General features: G+C 43.5%; 1 protein-coding gene across 13 annotated transcripts in view; it reads right to left on the reverse strand.

The window, feature by feature from the left end:
* Nucleotides 1-339: 339 nt before the first annotated feature.
* The window catches only part of FHIT (fragile histidine triad diadenosine triphosphatase), a 728666-nt gene continuing 713469 nt past the window's right edge, over nt 340-15536 (reverse strand). For all 13 annotated transcript variants that reach the window (XM_064519108.1, XM_064519110.1, XM_064519111.1 and 10 more), the window contains 2 exons: nt 8773-8882; nt 340-657 (listed from right to left, as the gene is read on the reverse strand). In XM_064519108.1, the coding sequence (XP_064375178.1) occupies nt 8781-8882 (102 nt within the window). In that variant the 3' untranslated portion in view covers nt 340-657; nt 8773-8780. The remainder of the gene's footprint in view (nt 658-8772; nt 8883-15536) is intronic.

A 15536-nucleotide genomic window follows, 5' to 3' on the forward strand; every position in this document is an offset into this window, starting at 1 on the left:
CCCTAATGTGATGACTATCACATTAGTGGTTTTACATATTTATTGATTTGCAGAAGCATTTTGTGTTGCCTTAAGCTCCTGCAGCGTTGTATCAATGCATTAAAAGCAATGGAGAAAGGAAAGACCTTAAGAAAGGTTACATATTTCTTTCTCTACTATCTTATCTGGCAAAATAGTAGCTCTTCAAGTTTATCTTATCTAGGCTATAACAAAGCCTTGGTTTCTATGAAATGTCGTATCGCTAAAAGATCTAATTTTTTTGTGACACAAATACAACAACAGAATCTCAAAAAGCACAACATGGAACAAATGCTTCGTAATGTATCTAAACACAGGATCTACCCAGGTTTGCTAGCATTTATTTCAATTTAGGCCAAGGGACAATTTTAGAAGATTCATTCCCAAGTTCACAATACAGGAAAATAGGAGTTACTACTCAGAGTAGTATTTTGAACCAGTGCTGCTAGTTGTCTTAGCTGAAATTCAACCTTGATGATATCCAAAGGTCCAATAACATTTTTCAAGGAAGAATCCCATATTTGTGGAACATCATAAAAACGTGCTCAGCTGCAGTTCCAGTGCCACTGAGAACTGGAGAATGAGGTCTTTCCCCAGGAGTTTCTTATGTCGTGGGGTGTTTTTCAAACATTTTGTTACCTGAAAAATATCAAGCATAGTAACAGACAGTTTAATGTAATAGTATCTTTGATCTGCGTTAGTAAGACAAAATGTAAGGCTGTTTATTGCTAATGAGTTCAGTGCTCATTAATCTGTTCCAGCGGAAAACACTGACAGTAACAGACAAAATGAAATGTTTGGCGTTATATCCAGACACAGTACATTTCAGCTCCTATTATAGCATGTGCTATAGGCAAAGGAGAAATTCACTGCACACGACTACTTTAAAATTACATATCAGAGCAAGAAAGATGAACATTTGTTTGATTTATTATACACTTTTTCCATGAAGTTCACTTCCAAATAGTACTAATGCTTTTCTTTCACATTGTGCTTCTCATTACTAACTTGCAAAGCACCCTCAAAAGGAGGTCAGGCTCATTTTACAAAAACAAACATGAAGCAGAGGGAAGTGAAGCTGCATCTCTGATGTCGCTGAGCAAGACAGCACACTCCCCAGCTCTGTTGACCGCTAGTCATAGGCACAAAGGATTAGAAAGGGCATCTTGTGTCATCAAATCCAGCTTCTTACCCTTCAAATCAATTTTGCTATAATAATCTCATGCAAGAGTCTTCGGGGCACACGATCTCTTATATAAAGTCCTGCAAATGCTCTTTCAAAATCATCATCTATTTTATATCCTCACATATCCTGACCCTGCAGTGGGAGTCTGTATAATGGCAAGGTGTTAAGCCTTAGTGATTGGGGACCATCATCCAGAAAACGTCCCTGTGTTTCAGAGACTGGAGAGCGAATGGGAAATTTCTTCCCATGTCTGATCTTATTTTCTGTACCTCTTGGTGGTCCATCCTGGCAAAAGACCAGCAATAGGTGCCACAACAGACCTGGAGGGTGTTCCCGAAGCAGAGGAACATGAACGTTGAGAGCATGACAACTGAGCTGACTACAGCCATGACAAGCAAGTGCTAACTCCCTGGACAAACTCACGTTACAATCATTATTGCAGTAGCTAAATATCTTCACTGGAGGCTTGCAGCAGCCCACAGATGCTAACGTAAATGGGGCATTTGGGTTTATCCATGCAAATACCTGGCCTTTCGTGTAGGGACTGACATCCTGGCAAGCAACAAAGCCTCAAATACGCTCAACCCAATGTGCCCCATCACGTCCCTCCTTTTTCAAATAACTGCTAACTGGGAGAGCTATTAATGCCTTTCCACCTACATAGCCTAGATACCAAAACTCACACAAAAGCAGCTCTTAAGCTTTGAGGTCACGTTCGAGTTGCTGGTTTGAGCATCTCTCTGGGCAGTTCTACTATGCAGCAACTATAGCAGTAGGATAACATAATACAACCCTTTGCTAATAATCGAGTGTGAAGTGGGCTTTTTGCTCGGTATCTTCAGTTTTGTACCTTCACTTTAGAGCATGTTCAGAGCTGGCTTCCAAACTCAGTAAATTATTTCAGCTTATTAAACACAAAGCTGTTACCCAACTTTAAGATGAGGGCACAGCCCCGAACTTGTTTTGCAGGGCTGTGCGTAAGGCTCAGATCCTTGCTGCTGCTGCTGCTGTAACTCCCCAACTGCCCACTTTGTTTGATTGTCTTTTCTCCCTGAAACATGTGTTTCCCCTTTAGATGGCATTTTGAGCAAGAGTTTCCATTGTGTGCCCCTCCTCACTGACAGCTTCATAGCAGCCTCTAAATTATTTGGCATGTGTTCTGTGAATCTGCTTGAAGGAGGCTTGAATCTGCTTGAAGGCTGCTTCGTCAACATGTCTTTCTGCAGCTGTGTGAGGCAAGAGCCTAGCACAATTTTAGCACAGGTTTGGGTATAAAAGTCCTTGACCACACTTGATATCACCCTTATTTGAAGCTCAGCGCTGTCCTGTACCTCAACTCCTAGTCTGCCCATCGACTGTGCTTGGCCTTCCCCAATTCCCTCTCATACAATGCAACATGCATAAAGCTAATAATGAATCAAGAATGGACCAGACTGAAAACACTTGGTATTTGACAGACAGCTCAGGTAAGCATTCGGGCTTCTGGATGTGCAAGTTAACAGAACATCTGGCCCTCTGTCAGCTGTCTTTGCTAACGGTGACACATTTGCTGCTTTGCCTCTATGCTGTACAAACTTGTCTATGTCTCTGGCCATGACATTTCTACTGTAGCTATAATTACAGGATCCAAGCAGTGCTGTAGGGAATTCATGTACTCCATACGGCTGCAGTAAATGGCCACCTGTAGGGAAATGGAAGTTCAGAGAATGAGATATATTCCTTTTAGCACTCTACCACTTGCAGCCTCAAAATAAAGCCCTGGAATAGGTGTAAGGGCTACATTATGCTTATACTGGCCTCCCACAAGAGGAATGCATTTCACTTATAATGATAACTAACTCCATCGCAGCTTTGTTTTCTTAAGAGTAATTACGTGCTTCAACCAGAATAACCAGTGTTGATGGTGAGGCTGCTGTGCAGTAACACATCGTGCTTACTCAGGGAAGCCTTTCGCCCTGAACTCTCCAGGGAGGGAATTACTGCTGCGCACAGTCCCTGCACTTCTCCTGGCTGTTTACATCTCCCCTTGAAGAGGCAATTTAACTCCTGTGCACCAGCCTTCTCCCTGCTACAGACGTGGTGCCTCTGGATGTTCTAAACCTCAAAAATACCAGCAAGGGCCAGATTATGTCTGCCTGTTGCATTTCCGTTGATATCAACTTTCCTTGTGTTGCATTGTGATGACAAAAATACTATTTTATATGTACTTGTTTCCTACCGCAGAAAAAAACCCTAATTTTAGGGGAAAAACATAGACTCTATGATCTGATCCATCTTCTCTGTGCTATTTCCAACTGTTTAAAGTGTAATGTCACTCTGAAATGCACACTTGGAGTGCTGCATTCTCTTCTACTGACAGATTGTTATGATGTTTTCCAAGGTGACCTTCATAAAACATGTTTCTTTTGAAGCTTATATTTCACTTTCAGGTCATAATAGTTCCACCCAGAGAAGCAAACCATCAGCTCCTGCTTTCTAATTAATGATTCTTGGAGGCTGCTGAGTGGGGGATATAATTAATAGCACTTAAGTCTGAAATGCAGAGAAATCTATAGCTGATTACTAGGATATGTATTTACTTAGGGATTATATGTAAACAGCTCTTAAGTGCAGCCCTGAACAGCTCTCACCAAAATCTCCAGAACCAGGCACCACGTTTAGTCTTACTCTGCGTAAGCACTGAAAAAATCACCCGGCTTAGGGAGTGAGGCTCCCGCGGCTGGCAGGACCTCCCGTCAGCTGTAGCCCTCTCCCCTGCTCCCATTTCCCCATAGCAGAGTCCCACAGCGCTGCTGGGAGCACAGCACTCAGGTCTGTGCCAGGCTGCTGCTTTTTGTATTTTATATGGCTCTACAGTGACTCTGCTTGCCCACCTACTATAGGCAGCCCCTTGGCATCGATTGCACCCTGCAGAAAATACCTCCGGCTGCATCTATGCCGTCTCTGTGGCACCCACCCAGAAGATAACCTGGTCTTCGGGCCACACTGCCCGGGCACAGTGTCCTCTGGAGCAGACTGGTTGTGCCTGCACTGCAGAGTGTGTGCCCCAGTTCCCCTCTATGGTCTTGAGACATAATCATTATTTTGGGTTTTTACTCAGTTCAAAGTGCCAGAAATAATGGGAGGGCTTTTCTTATAGCAAAAGAAGCAAGGAAAGGTGTTGTGAGCCATTCTGTCAAACTTGCCTAAGTGTAAGCAATGTGATGGGGTTGCTCTAGCAAGGAGCTCTGGTGCTCACTTTCACGCATGCAGCAGGGACGGTCAGGGGTGCTGGAGCCAAACCGGGTGCAAGCCAAATTGCCAGTGTACATTCCCTCTGGTCAGCCACTGCTAACGGTGGTAATTTCTCTGCTAAAGTCAGTAGAGTGGCATCTTTTCATGCATGCTGAGATCTTGGTGCAGAAGAGAAGGCTGTGAGGCAGGATGAGTGCTCTCAAAGAACAAGACTCTCTCTCCTTCTTAGTGGGGTGAAAAAATGAATAAAATTTATATTCTGTCAAAGTTGAAATGACTAAATTCTCCAGAAACATTGCCAGGCTGGGGATGAAGGGGAGAACTGACATCAGAAATCCTGCACCACTGTGCAGCCCGCATTATTTGGAGAGATTTTTAAATAAATCTTGCATGTTGAATAACAAAATATTCAGATGGTTAAGCAATTAAAAGCTATTAGATCTATATAACTCAAAAAGCACTAGGCAGCAGAATATCATCGTCTATCGCCTTTATGCAAGGGGACATTTTGACATCATAGTTGAGGCTGACAACTTTTCTAATGGCATAATTGCTTCAGTTGTGCATAAAATAGGCAAACTCCTACTGAAACTTGCACAGCCTGTTTTTTTCTTCAGAAAGAACAACACACACTCAACTGGCCTTTGAAGAGAAACATTTCTGGAGCCTATCTGAAAGTTAGTAACTCTTATAATCATTAGCCTTTTTGCTAGCATGTGCATGGTAATTTAAAATCCACAAAAAACAGACCATCAAAACACTTATCCAGCTATGGATAGTTACAAAATTTTAAAGGTGCATCTGAAAATGGGCTTGGAAATTAAAATGCTGCATCAAATGCTGCTCTCTAAATAAAGATTCTCTCCCCATAATGGTACCTCAAAGAGTGGCCAGTTAGCAAACACAACTGACCATCTGACAGCCAACACTGAACGAGGAATAGTTCCTAAGACATCAAATCTTGGTGCTATCAAGCGAGACAGCAATGTTTAACTGGAAAGACTATATTTTAAATAGCCTTTCTGCAGAATGTTTTTCTTTCCTTTTTGTGCTTATTTCATCCACATTGTAATCAGACCAAGGTGGAAAGGCTTTGAAGGCAGAAGGCATCATCTCAAGCAAGAAGCAGAAGGCCTTCAAGCTGGATTCTTGCTGCTGAAAACTGCCACGTGTCGTAACGAATGGCTTTGACTCACTAGCTCTTACAGCATAAAAGGGAAGGTTGTGATGAGGAGCCTCATGTTGCACAAGCTTCAGTATTTTGCCTACATGCAAGAGGAAGCCAAATAGGCTTGCAATGAAGACCAAAACGCCTCCTTCCCTTATGCAGCGCGAGACTCTCCCTTATGCAGACCATGCTCCAATAAAGGCACATTAAGCCAAGGGTGATACAGGCTTTATATTAGCTACATGCACAAAAACAAATTTCATTCTCTTGAGATAAATACAGCTTGCTTTGTCCAGCCACTGGTTTTGGCTCAGCCAAAACCCAGTAAGTTCCTTGTCCTTCTCCAGAGCTACATGAAGTTCTACTGAACTTCAGTCCTGCAGATGCGGTGTTGCAAGCAGCCCAAGAGAGCCCACACAGCTACAGGTATTCAGGAGGCAACAAGGTCTTCTAATGACCTGGGATACAATGGAGAGGGCAGGCACAGTGAAAGACCAGAAGCACAGGGCAAACACAGATTTACTCACCGATTTCAGTTTCAGGCAACTGTACACACGAATCATTTTAAGACAAGTATTTTCTTAACACTGCAAACTCAGTTGGCAAGACTAAGCAGGGTTTATTTCTTCAAGCAAGTGATTGGATATTTCTGATCATCAGGGGACTGGTGTAGAAGCACACAGCCATGGCCACCCAACTAGCAAGAGGGATGGGGGATCAGCACCAGCAAATGTAGTAGGAAGGGAATCAAGAGCTTCTTGCCTTGATCAAATGTTTCTTATGAAAAAGGAAATCACATGCAAGTCCTTGATCAGACAGTCTTCAAATACAGGTAAAAGGCCATACTACAGCTAGCCAAGTCACACAGGAGATGCGACAGTTGATGAAGCACTTGTGATAAATGAAAGGGTAGCTGGGAAAGCTCTGAGACCTATCCCAGCCTGTCCAGGCTTGACTAGCCGAACCGAGACTTCTTTGAACCAAACATGTAAATAGAAAGGTAATGTCTGCGGCCTTAAACACTGCTGCTTATTGGCTCCAGAACACCCACGTTCAGCTCTTTCTGACTTTCCCTGTGCTGCATTAAAAACCTAAGTCAAATAGTGTCCAGGTAAACTTGTAAATGGCAAAATAAATCCTTTGTAGGTGAAAAATAAAAATAGCTTTGAAGGAGAATATCTATAACCTTCTTAATTTGCCAAGAGGCTTTTCGGTACGTAAGACTTGAGAAATTCAGAAGATGCTCAGATCTACCTTTATCTGAAGTTCAGAGCTTTAAAGCTTCAGAAGCAAAACAATGTCAGGAAGAAGAGACTGACAGTGATGCCTTGGGTTGGGAATCAAGGATTGGAGGGACTGCCTATACTAAGCAAAATACTCTCATGATAATGATGCCACTAAGATTTAATTTACTGGCCTGTTCTAGGAAAGGTAACGACCTTAATATCATGTGGAACTTATCAAGAGGTTACTCACACAGAGACATGCTGATTTATTTTCATAATAAGTGGAAATAAAAGTCCAGCCACATGAATTTGCTTGCAGGAATGAATTTATACTATCCATCCAGCTTTGTGTTTAGTATCAAAAGAGCCGATGAACATTTTAATGATTCTTGCAGACCTAATTCCAACCCCTGAGAGAATCCCTGCAAGAACGCACTTTAAATTCATTTGCAAATAGATCAAAAAAACCACCCCAACCTAAAAAATATATAATAGGGAACAATGTCACAGTAGAACAGGGATGGGCCCATTTTATCCTAAGTACTGTTCATTTGCTGCACTGTGCCATTGATGAAGCACTACATAATGCTTCTTTTACTAGAGTGCTTTATGTATTACCTAAGAATATGCTTTTCTGGCTGAGTCATGTACATTTCTGAGAAGGTGAAAAGTGAATGTCTATGTACAAATCCAGGAGGCACCATGGAAACTTGACTATGTAATCCACACAGTGCTGTTGGCCCTGAAGGTCCTCAGCTCCCCAACTGGATCAGTCCCAGATGCTGAGGACAAGCTTCCTCCACACGTGCAAATCACATTTGTTACACAGCTTTCTCTGTGCCAGTCCACAGAGTTGTTACACATCTAATTTGCCTGGAGAAGTTGATGCTTTTGTGGCAGACAAGAGGATGGTCATCATGCAAGAAAAAAGGGGGAGGAAAGTGTCCCATGAACCAGCCCAAATGGAGGTGACAGAATGGCACAGGAGGCTGAGAGCTGCCACGCAAGTGTGCCACGTGTGTGGTATAGCTCAAGATTTTTCAAGCTGGGCTGCGAGCAGTGAGTCACAGGCGGAGAGGAGGTATATTTATAGGACTTCGCTTCTTCAGAGGAAAAAATATGAGAGAGTCAGAAATGACAGAGAAATGAGAGTGCTGGATGATGGCAAACGACATATGGGGAACAGGGGAGAGGGAGCTTTTGGAATCATTACTGTAGCGCACATCCCAGCGTAACTCATATTGATCTCCAGGGACCAGTTCATTTCTATTGGAAGAATCTGGCTTCTGGGACTCCAGGTACAAGATGAAAACCTCGCATTTTCTAGAGTAACCATGTTAGTGTTTGCCAAGTATTTACTCTTCTCTGTTCCTCCCTGCAAACCTTTTTTCTTTTAGGGCCAGTGGAAAATTTAGCATAACAGGCAGTTTTCCAGCAGCCTTAAGTTTGAAATTTGAACTGATCAGACGAGTTAAGACTTGCAGGAGGAAGCATTTGCTTATTTACCCTGTAGTCTGAATTCTGCTGGGACTTCATATGTACAGATGTGCATGCACATTGGGTGTACATACATACAGCAGTTTTTTAACTCATCATAGAGCTACTGAGACCATTTTCTGTTCTAAAAATACAGGAAAGATATGTGAGGATAGACACTGCTCTTAAGTAATAGCTGATAATTCTAATTTCCAGCTATGCTATTTTTTGCTCTCTGGGAACTAAATGCTGAATATGCCTCTAAGACAGAGCTGATTTGTTCAAGAAGGAGCATGTTATTTGAGCCACTGTTGGAGCACTATGTCCTTTTGGAAACAATGCAAACCTAAGGCCTTTCATTTCTTTGGCTCTCTTCTACATATTCTCTTTCTGTCCTTAAGAAGCCTATATAAGACTGAACAATTTTGGTTGCTGCATGAACATGTTAATGTGTAAATTGTTACCTCTAATTTTACTGAAAATATTTCTTCAGAATTGCAGCTTCAGCTGCCATTTCTTCTTCTGTCCTCCACTTGTCAGGGGAATCCTCCTCTCCTTTGTCATGTCGTTGCAACTTTTGGCAGAGATGGAGAAAAAAAAAAGAAATAGAATTTGTTATTTATTCCAACATTTTTCCTATTGTCAAATGCATGGCGTGTCCGTATGCAACTAATCAAACTATTGTATGACAGAGGGATCTAGTGATGGAGAGAAGATAGTACTGGTGGACTGTTTAGACTGGAGACAGTAGTAGGATTAGTCAACCGGCTCTGATGGATTTATTATGATAAAGCAAGGTGCCAGGGTGAAGGACAGGCACTGACAGAGCACACCTTTGTGAGCTGATGGTTGGACACCTGGTAAGTCTTTCGGGTAAAGCTGGTAGGTAATAGGATAACAAACACTGTTATTTTGAAGTGCCTGTTGTGTCAGTGGAGTGATCTTGGGGAGAAGCTGCTGATGGCACCTGGTCAGCAATTCATGTAAAATTTTCCCTCTAGTTTTCCCTCTGCCCATGGGGCCGGCTTTCCCATCAAAGACCTGTTGTGATAACAAGGCCCGAAGGCAGCTGCTTCCCATCGGCAGTTTGTACTGGTAGTGTTCACAGCAGACACGTTCCCTCCCTGCATGTAAGTTATTAGTCCTTCCTTGCCCTTGTTGATAGCGAGACGCATCCCTATCCTAGACACAAACTCTTTTCTTCTCTTAAGCACACTATGTTTTAACTGGTGATTTAGTGAGGAACAGATCAAAAGTAGGTGAAACAGATAATTTTTGCATCTGGCTTGCAAAATATGCTCACAAAAATAAAGTTCTGTCCCATATAAAGTAAGTATTAAGTAATGCTATCCCAGAGATGACAATTTCAAACAGAGCCTTTGCCTCTACAGAAGAGGGGAGAGTCCTATCTTATAGTAAATATATTGGGCCAGCACTTCAGTGACTATTTCTTCGTGTGTACACTCAAAAGACTGTCTGCCACTAATCAAGCGCAGACTACAGTTACAACAGACAGCAGAAACATTTGCATTAATTGCTTGTTTTACCTCAAAAGCAATGAGGATTTCCAGCGTGTCTCCAGGTACAGAGCACAGCACAGATTGCATTAACAGCATCAGTGCTTCTGAAGAACATTAATATCAACTTTTTGTTAATGTCACAAACAAAGCTGGAAACTAATGAATTTGCACCTTTTACTTCTGGACAAATTTTAGTTCAGAAAATGAAGCAGTTAAAAGCAGAGATGAAACAATACTGTATCTGCCAAGCAAACTGCATTACTGTATAGCAATACTGTTTAGCAATAAACCAGGATTATTAGCATATATCCAACTCACAAATACTTTTATTTGTGCTGCATTTCTCCTACTCTGGATTTTGCTGCCAGCTATAGTCCTGCTTTCCATTCTGCAACATAGATCTCTTTCTGCTCAGCAGATGAAGCTGCATCAGAAAGCTATTTCTCTCCATGCCACGGCCGATACAATACAATAGCTATAGGCAAATAAAGTGTATTACTGTTTGACTAGTAGAGGACTAATCTTCACTGTTACATTAGCTCTAGGTGTGTTATAAATCCATCTTGTAATAATGTTATAGAATTATGGATAAAGATTAAAAAAATAGGAACAGGTACACTGTATACACTGCCAGCATACATCCTCTGTGTCTCCAGCACTCGACTCAAAAGGAAACCTGCTTGTGAAGTGCCTAAATACAAATGCAAATTTTATCATATTTGAGCCTGGGTGACTTCCTGCAGGCGAAGTTAAAGTCGGCTCCTGGGGAACCAGCCCCTGCATCCTCGATTTGTGTCGCAACACCGCAGGAGTGATCTGCACCCTGTCACCGCTCCCAGAGCGGCAATGAAAGGTGGAGGGACTCAAATCCATCGGCCACGTGTGAGCCGAGCTGCAGCCCCGTCCGTGCACCTGCTCTCACCCACTGTCCGCGTCTGCAGAAGTAACTCGGCTTGGCTGGCCCTGAGGGCACGTTATGGGGAGCAGCCTTCATTACCCTGCTCTTTCCGTGGAGCCCGAGCGCGCACGTCGCAGAGGATGCACCGCAACAAGCCCGGGGGTAAATCAATCGTCTCTCAGAGGTGTGAGCTGGTTTTCTAAAAAAGCAGCATCTTGCCCATTCAACTTGCCGCCAGCAGAAGAGACAACCGGCAGCAGCTGAAAGGCAAAGGCAGGCAGCCCCTGCTCCTCAGGGTCTCTGCGGTTAACCTGCAAGAAGCTTTTAGTGATGTGCTTTGGCCCTCGACAGCCGGCTTTTGCAGAGCCCGAGTACCAGCGCCAGCAGCTGCTGCTGAGGCCAGCGAAGGGGGGATTTGCCTTTTCGTTTTTCTTTTGCTTACTCAAAGAAACTGAAGTGGACAGCAATAAGGAGGCATATTGCAAAATGTCTTTGGTTGTTGTCTGAATTAAAACACTGTGCAAAGTCACAGCCCATGGTGACTTCTCAAAGCTGGCAGAGGAAAGAGCGTTTCTTTTGCTACATAACTGCTAACCTTTAAAAATAATCAATCTTTGACTTAAGGTTAAACCAGATACAGAGGGTGCAGCAAAGAATTCTCAGACTTGCCTGGAAAACCACTTTACTTTGATTGCCCAAGCTGCCGGTACGCAGCCTGCGGTACAGTACAGCAAAGCACCACGGAAATGCCCCGAGAGCAGCTCAGTCCCTCGCCCCTACTCACACTCCTCTCACATTTAAAGCACATACCCACGTTGTGTGGACACGCTGGATATGATAAACCACAGACTGTAGCATTAGCTCACCGCTACGGCCAGCTTACTCATTTTTGACTGATGAATATTATCTCATTATAAAATAGCTATGTCCGCCCAACCAGCGTCCCAGGATTAATCTGTGTTAAAACCTCTTGCTGTGTCACTAGTTTCTGAAGTGCAGTGATTATCACCACGATGACTCTCAGTTTTTGATATTATGTAAACACCACCACAAAGATTTGGAAAACTACTTTGGGGGCTGCCTTCCCTGCTCAGGTGTTTTCATCCTGCCTTTCCAGCACAGGCTGAGTCACCCAGCTGGAAGCAGAGCTAAATTTTGGGAAGCCTTGCTAGAGGATGCTCTGGATGTTAAACATTGGACATGTTCAAAATCAACAGTACCAATAAATGGAAGAATTATTTCATGGGTTCCTATGCTCTCACTTTGAGATCTGAGCCTTCTTTAACAGTACCTTACATGAGTAAGCAATAGTTAGTTTATTTAAGCATTTTTTTTTAAAACAGGCTAAGATAATCTCCATAGTATTTGGGCTGAGTTGGAAAGCTGATTTTCATGAAAGAAGAAATTATCAGTATCAAATTGCATTGATTTTGAATTCAGGTGTGAAACAAACTTAACAGTCAATATTTGTTTCTAAGGGATTTCTGTGTCTTGGAGTGTTTTCATGTTCAGATATATATGCAAACCCCAACCGTGCAGCTCTATAAGCATCTGACCTGCTATAGAAAATTCTTCTTGAGGGGAAGCAGTGCTCTCCTTCACCTGGAGGATGCTCCAAGGGTCTGCTTAAAGCAAAGGAAAAATAGACACCTCTATTTTCCAGTTACCCATCTGTAAAGACTAGTGGTTTGCCCCTTGGTTTTTTTTTTTGCCAGTAAGACAGATTCGGGCTGGAGACCTTTAGCTGATGTCTCTACTCAGAGAGACATATTGAAATGTAGACCATCTTGAAGTCTGAGATATTTTCTGTAGAAAATTCTACAGAAATTTTCTAGCAAGGTAGAAAAGCTGCTAGCTCTGGGAAACAAAAAAAAAAAGAAAAAAAAAAAAAGACAGACAGACTCCCACATCACCCGCTCACCTGCCTGACATTATTTTCTGCGAGAGCAGCTTTATGCAGATGTCCCTGGCCAATCTGACTGGAGGTGAAGCTTGACTGATCCACATCCTCTCAAAAAAAAAGCTTTCGCTACCTTCTCTCCCGTTACTGGAACAAGATTTCCATATCACACAAAGGTCTCTCAACAACAGCCGCCACTCTTCTTGCGATGAAAGCCTTTAGAAGAAACCATTCAGGGCTCCGTCAGCTCTACAGCTTCAGAATCTCTTCTAGGACAGATTTTTGAGTTGCCCGTTGTAATAAGCAGCAGACATGGAGGTTGCAGCAGTCGCTTCTGTGCAAACCCCTCAAGCTCCTGCTCAATCTTCAAACCACCTCTGCCCAGTAAGTGGCACAGACTTGCTGTGGGTCTTCCAGGGACAAGCGTGGGGCAGTGGGACCCCGCTCGCGGCTCTCGCAGAGCTCCGGAGAGCACCAGGCAGGTGCGCTCCCGACGCGCGTGGGATGGCGGACACCCAACCCTCTGCCCAACCTGAACCCGAGCTTCCCCCCAGACCCGGAGCAGAGGAGCCGGGACGCACTGCCTGCTCTCAGTGCTGTTAGGGTAATGCCAGCAAAAGGGGAGCTGGACAAACGCAGATACAAACACGCAATGCCTACGCTAAGTGAGGAAAAGAAGAATTAGGGAGCTATAACACAATAAAAAAGCTAGAAGCTTCCCTCAGTGCACCTGGCAAGCCCGGCAGGGACAGAGACAAAGAACACCAAACCGTAAGGAATGGACCTCTATGGTATTTCATATTGACATGAACTTCATCTTCTAAATATAACCGAACCCTTTCCTTCCAGGCTGCGCTGCAGCAAGGAAGCAGAAGTCCTGGCTGTTCCGACAGCCGGTCCTCCCGCAGCACAAAGCGGAGGCTCTGCTGGAGGAGGCTGCCTACGTACAGCCTTGCATCGCTGCAGACACGCGTGCGGCCCCGACACGCAAGCCGGGCATGGTGCAGTCACGCGGCAGTCTATAAATACTTTTCCATAGTGCACCAAGCTAGTTAACATTTTAAAACTGCTGATACTTTGCCTGCTTCCGTAAGAGAAAGGTAACGCAAAAGCACCACACCAGATAGAGGTGATGTTCTGTTGCAAAATTCAGAAACCCTCAAACTCCCTGAAACCAAAGGAAAAACCATTATTGTATTGCTCAAAAAAAATACAGAAGTATCTCAGAAATGCAAGAATTAATAAAAAGGTAAGCAAATAAATTAATGTAGTTAATCAGTTAGATAACTCTGAAAGGAGGGGGTAGAAAAGAAAGTAAATGTTGCTTTTGGGCAGTCTCCATTATGTTAAAAACTTTATTATTATTATTTTTAATATTTTGGGCAAACACTGAGGCACACATTACTCAATTCTCTAATTGCAGTTGCCCAGCACATTACATATCATGTCATTCAACGTTCTTTGACTAAGACTCACTAAGACTCTTGTTCACGACCAAGTACCTCCTCTCGCCTTGCAGTACAAATAAATGCACTATTTCTGAGACATCCCCTTCTTCAAGAAGATCATTACTGATGTCTGACTTCTTGGGCTTCGTGATAAATTATCCTCTTCTTTCACCTCAAGCAGAAAATGCTCTTCCACCAATAATCTATGACTGTCAGTCTTGATCACTTGTAAACAGCGAAGCTCTTTGAATATTTCTGCTCATGAGAAGTGTTCATTTTCTCACTCATGTCTCCTAGTGTGAGATGCTGGCAGACCTGACAGCTGTGCTTTATGTTATTTTATTAAAGTTGTTAGTGCTGCAGAATGGTTTACGTTTTTATCACTGCAATTCTTAAGGGACACACAATATTGTTTTATAACACATTCACACTGGGAAACCTCTGCTTCTCGCCCTTCGCCAAGAGAAGCCCAGAATTCACAATGCAGCTGACTATGGTGAGCTTGGGTCTAGCAATGGCAGTTGCTTTAAGTGACATCTGTATTAGTTTCTTCAACTTATGCCACAACATCAACAGAAAAGCAACCTGTGTTAATGTAGAGAACTAGCTAAAAGTACTGGAAAAATGATTTTACAGTGGTTAGCACTATTCTGATTCTCCATGAATATTTACTGTTGATACTTATGAGTTTATAACCTGCAAACCATTTAAATAAAAGAAAAATCAGAGTGGTGGAAAGCAACTTTACCAAACTACTGCACCTCAACAAAACTCAACTGCTTCAACAACTATGTGGTATAATTTTGCATTATCAAGCCAGCATCTGAGAAAAAGATGGGAGATGGCCCTAGCACTGGACGAGAACGCCCCTGCAGCACTGCCTGCCCTTATCCTCGCTCTGCTTCACCTGCGCATCCCACCACCGGGGACGAAAGCCACGGGGGCGAGCTGACCGGGGACACCTCAGCCTGCCGGCGATGCTAAGGACCCTCCTGCCCTGCAGTGCCTTGCAGCCCTCTCCACCTCCTCTTGTCCTGTCTTTTACATCAACTCAGTTCCTGAATTGCCTTCTTTGCCCTCCTCACTCTTTTCCCTCAGTGTTTTTTTTCCCCTTCACTTCTCTTTGTATTCAGCTTATATCCCCAGAGAGTGCCTTCATTTCCACCCCTCCCAGTAACGTAACTAAACGTGACATTTACTGCTATCCCCCATACCTCCTGCCCCGTTCTACTCTTTCCTCACCCTCGTCTGCCTTGCCAAAGGGACCACAAGCTTTTGGGTGGGCAGCCTCTTCTGCCAGTCCAGGTCTACCATCTCTCACCCCACCCGCCTTTGGTGTTGATTCAAGTCCTGACTTGACCAGTATGATAGAATAAACAAATGACGGCCACAACAGGCAGGTGTAGGGGTAGGACCGTGGGAAAGGCAAGACACAGCTGGAGAGCAAGCATGGCACGTTCAT

Source organism: Dromaius novaehollandiae, chromosome 12, assembly GCF_036370855.1.
Source record: "Dromaius novaehollandiae isolate bDroNov1 chromosome 12, bDroNov1.hap1, whole genome shotgun sequence".
In the NCBI taxonomy this organism is placed as follows: Eukaryota; Metazoa; Chordata; class Aves; order Casuariiformes; family Dromaiidae; genus Dromaius; species Dromaius novaehollandiae.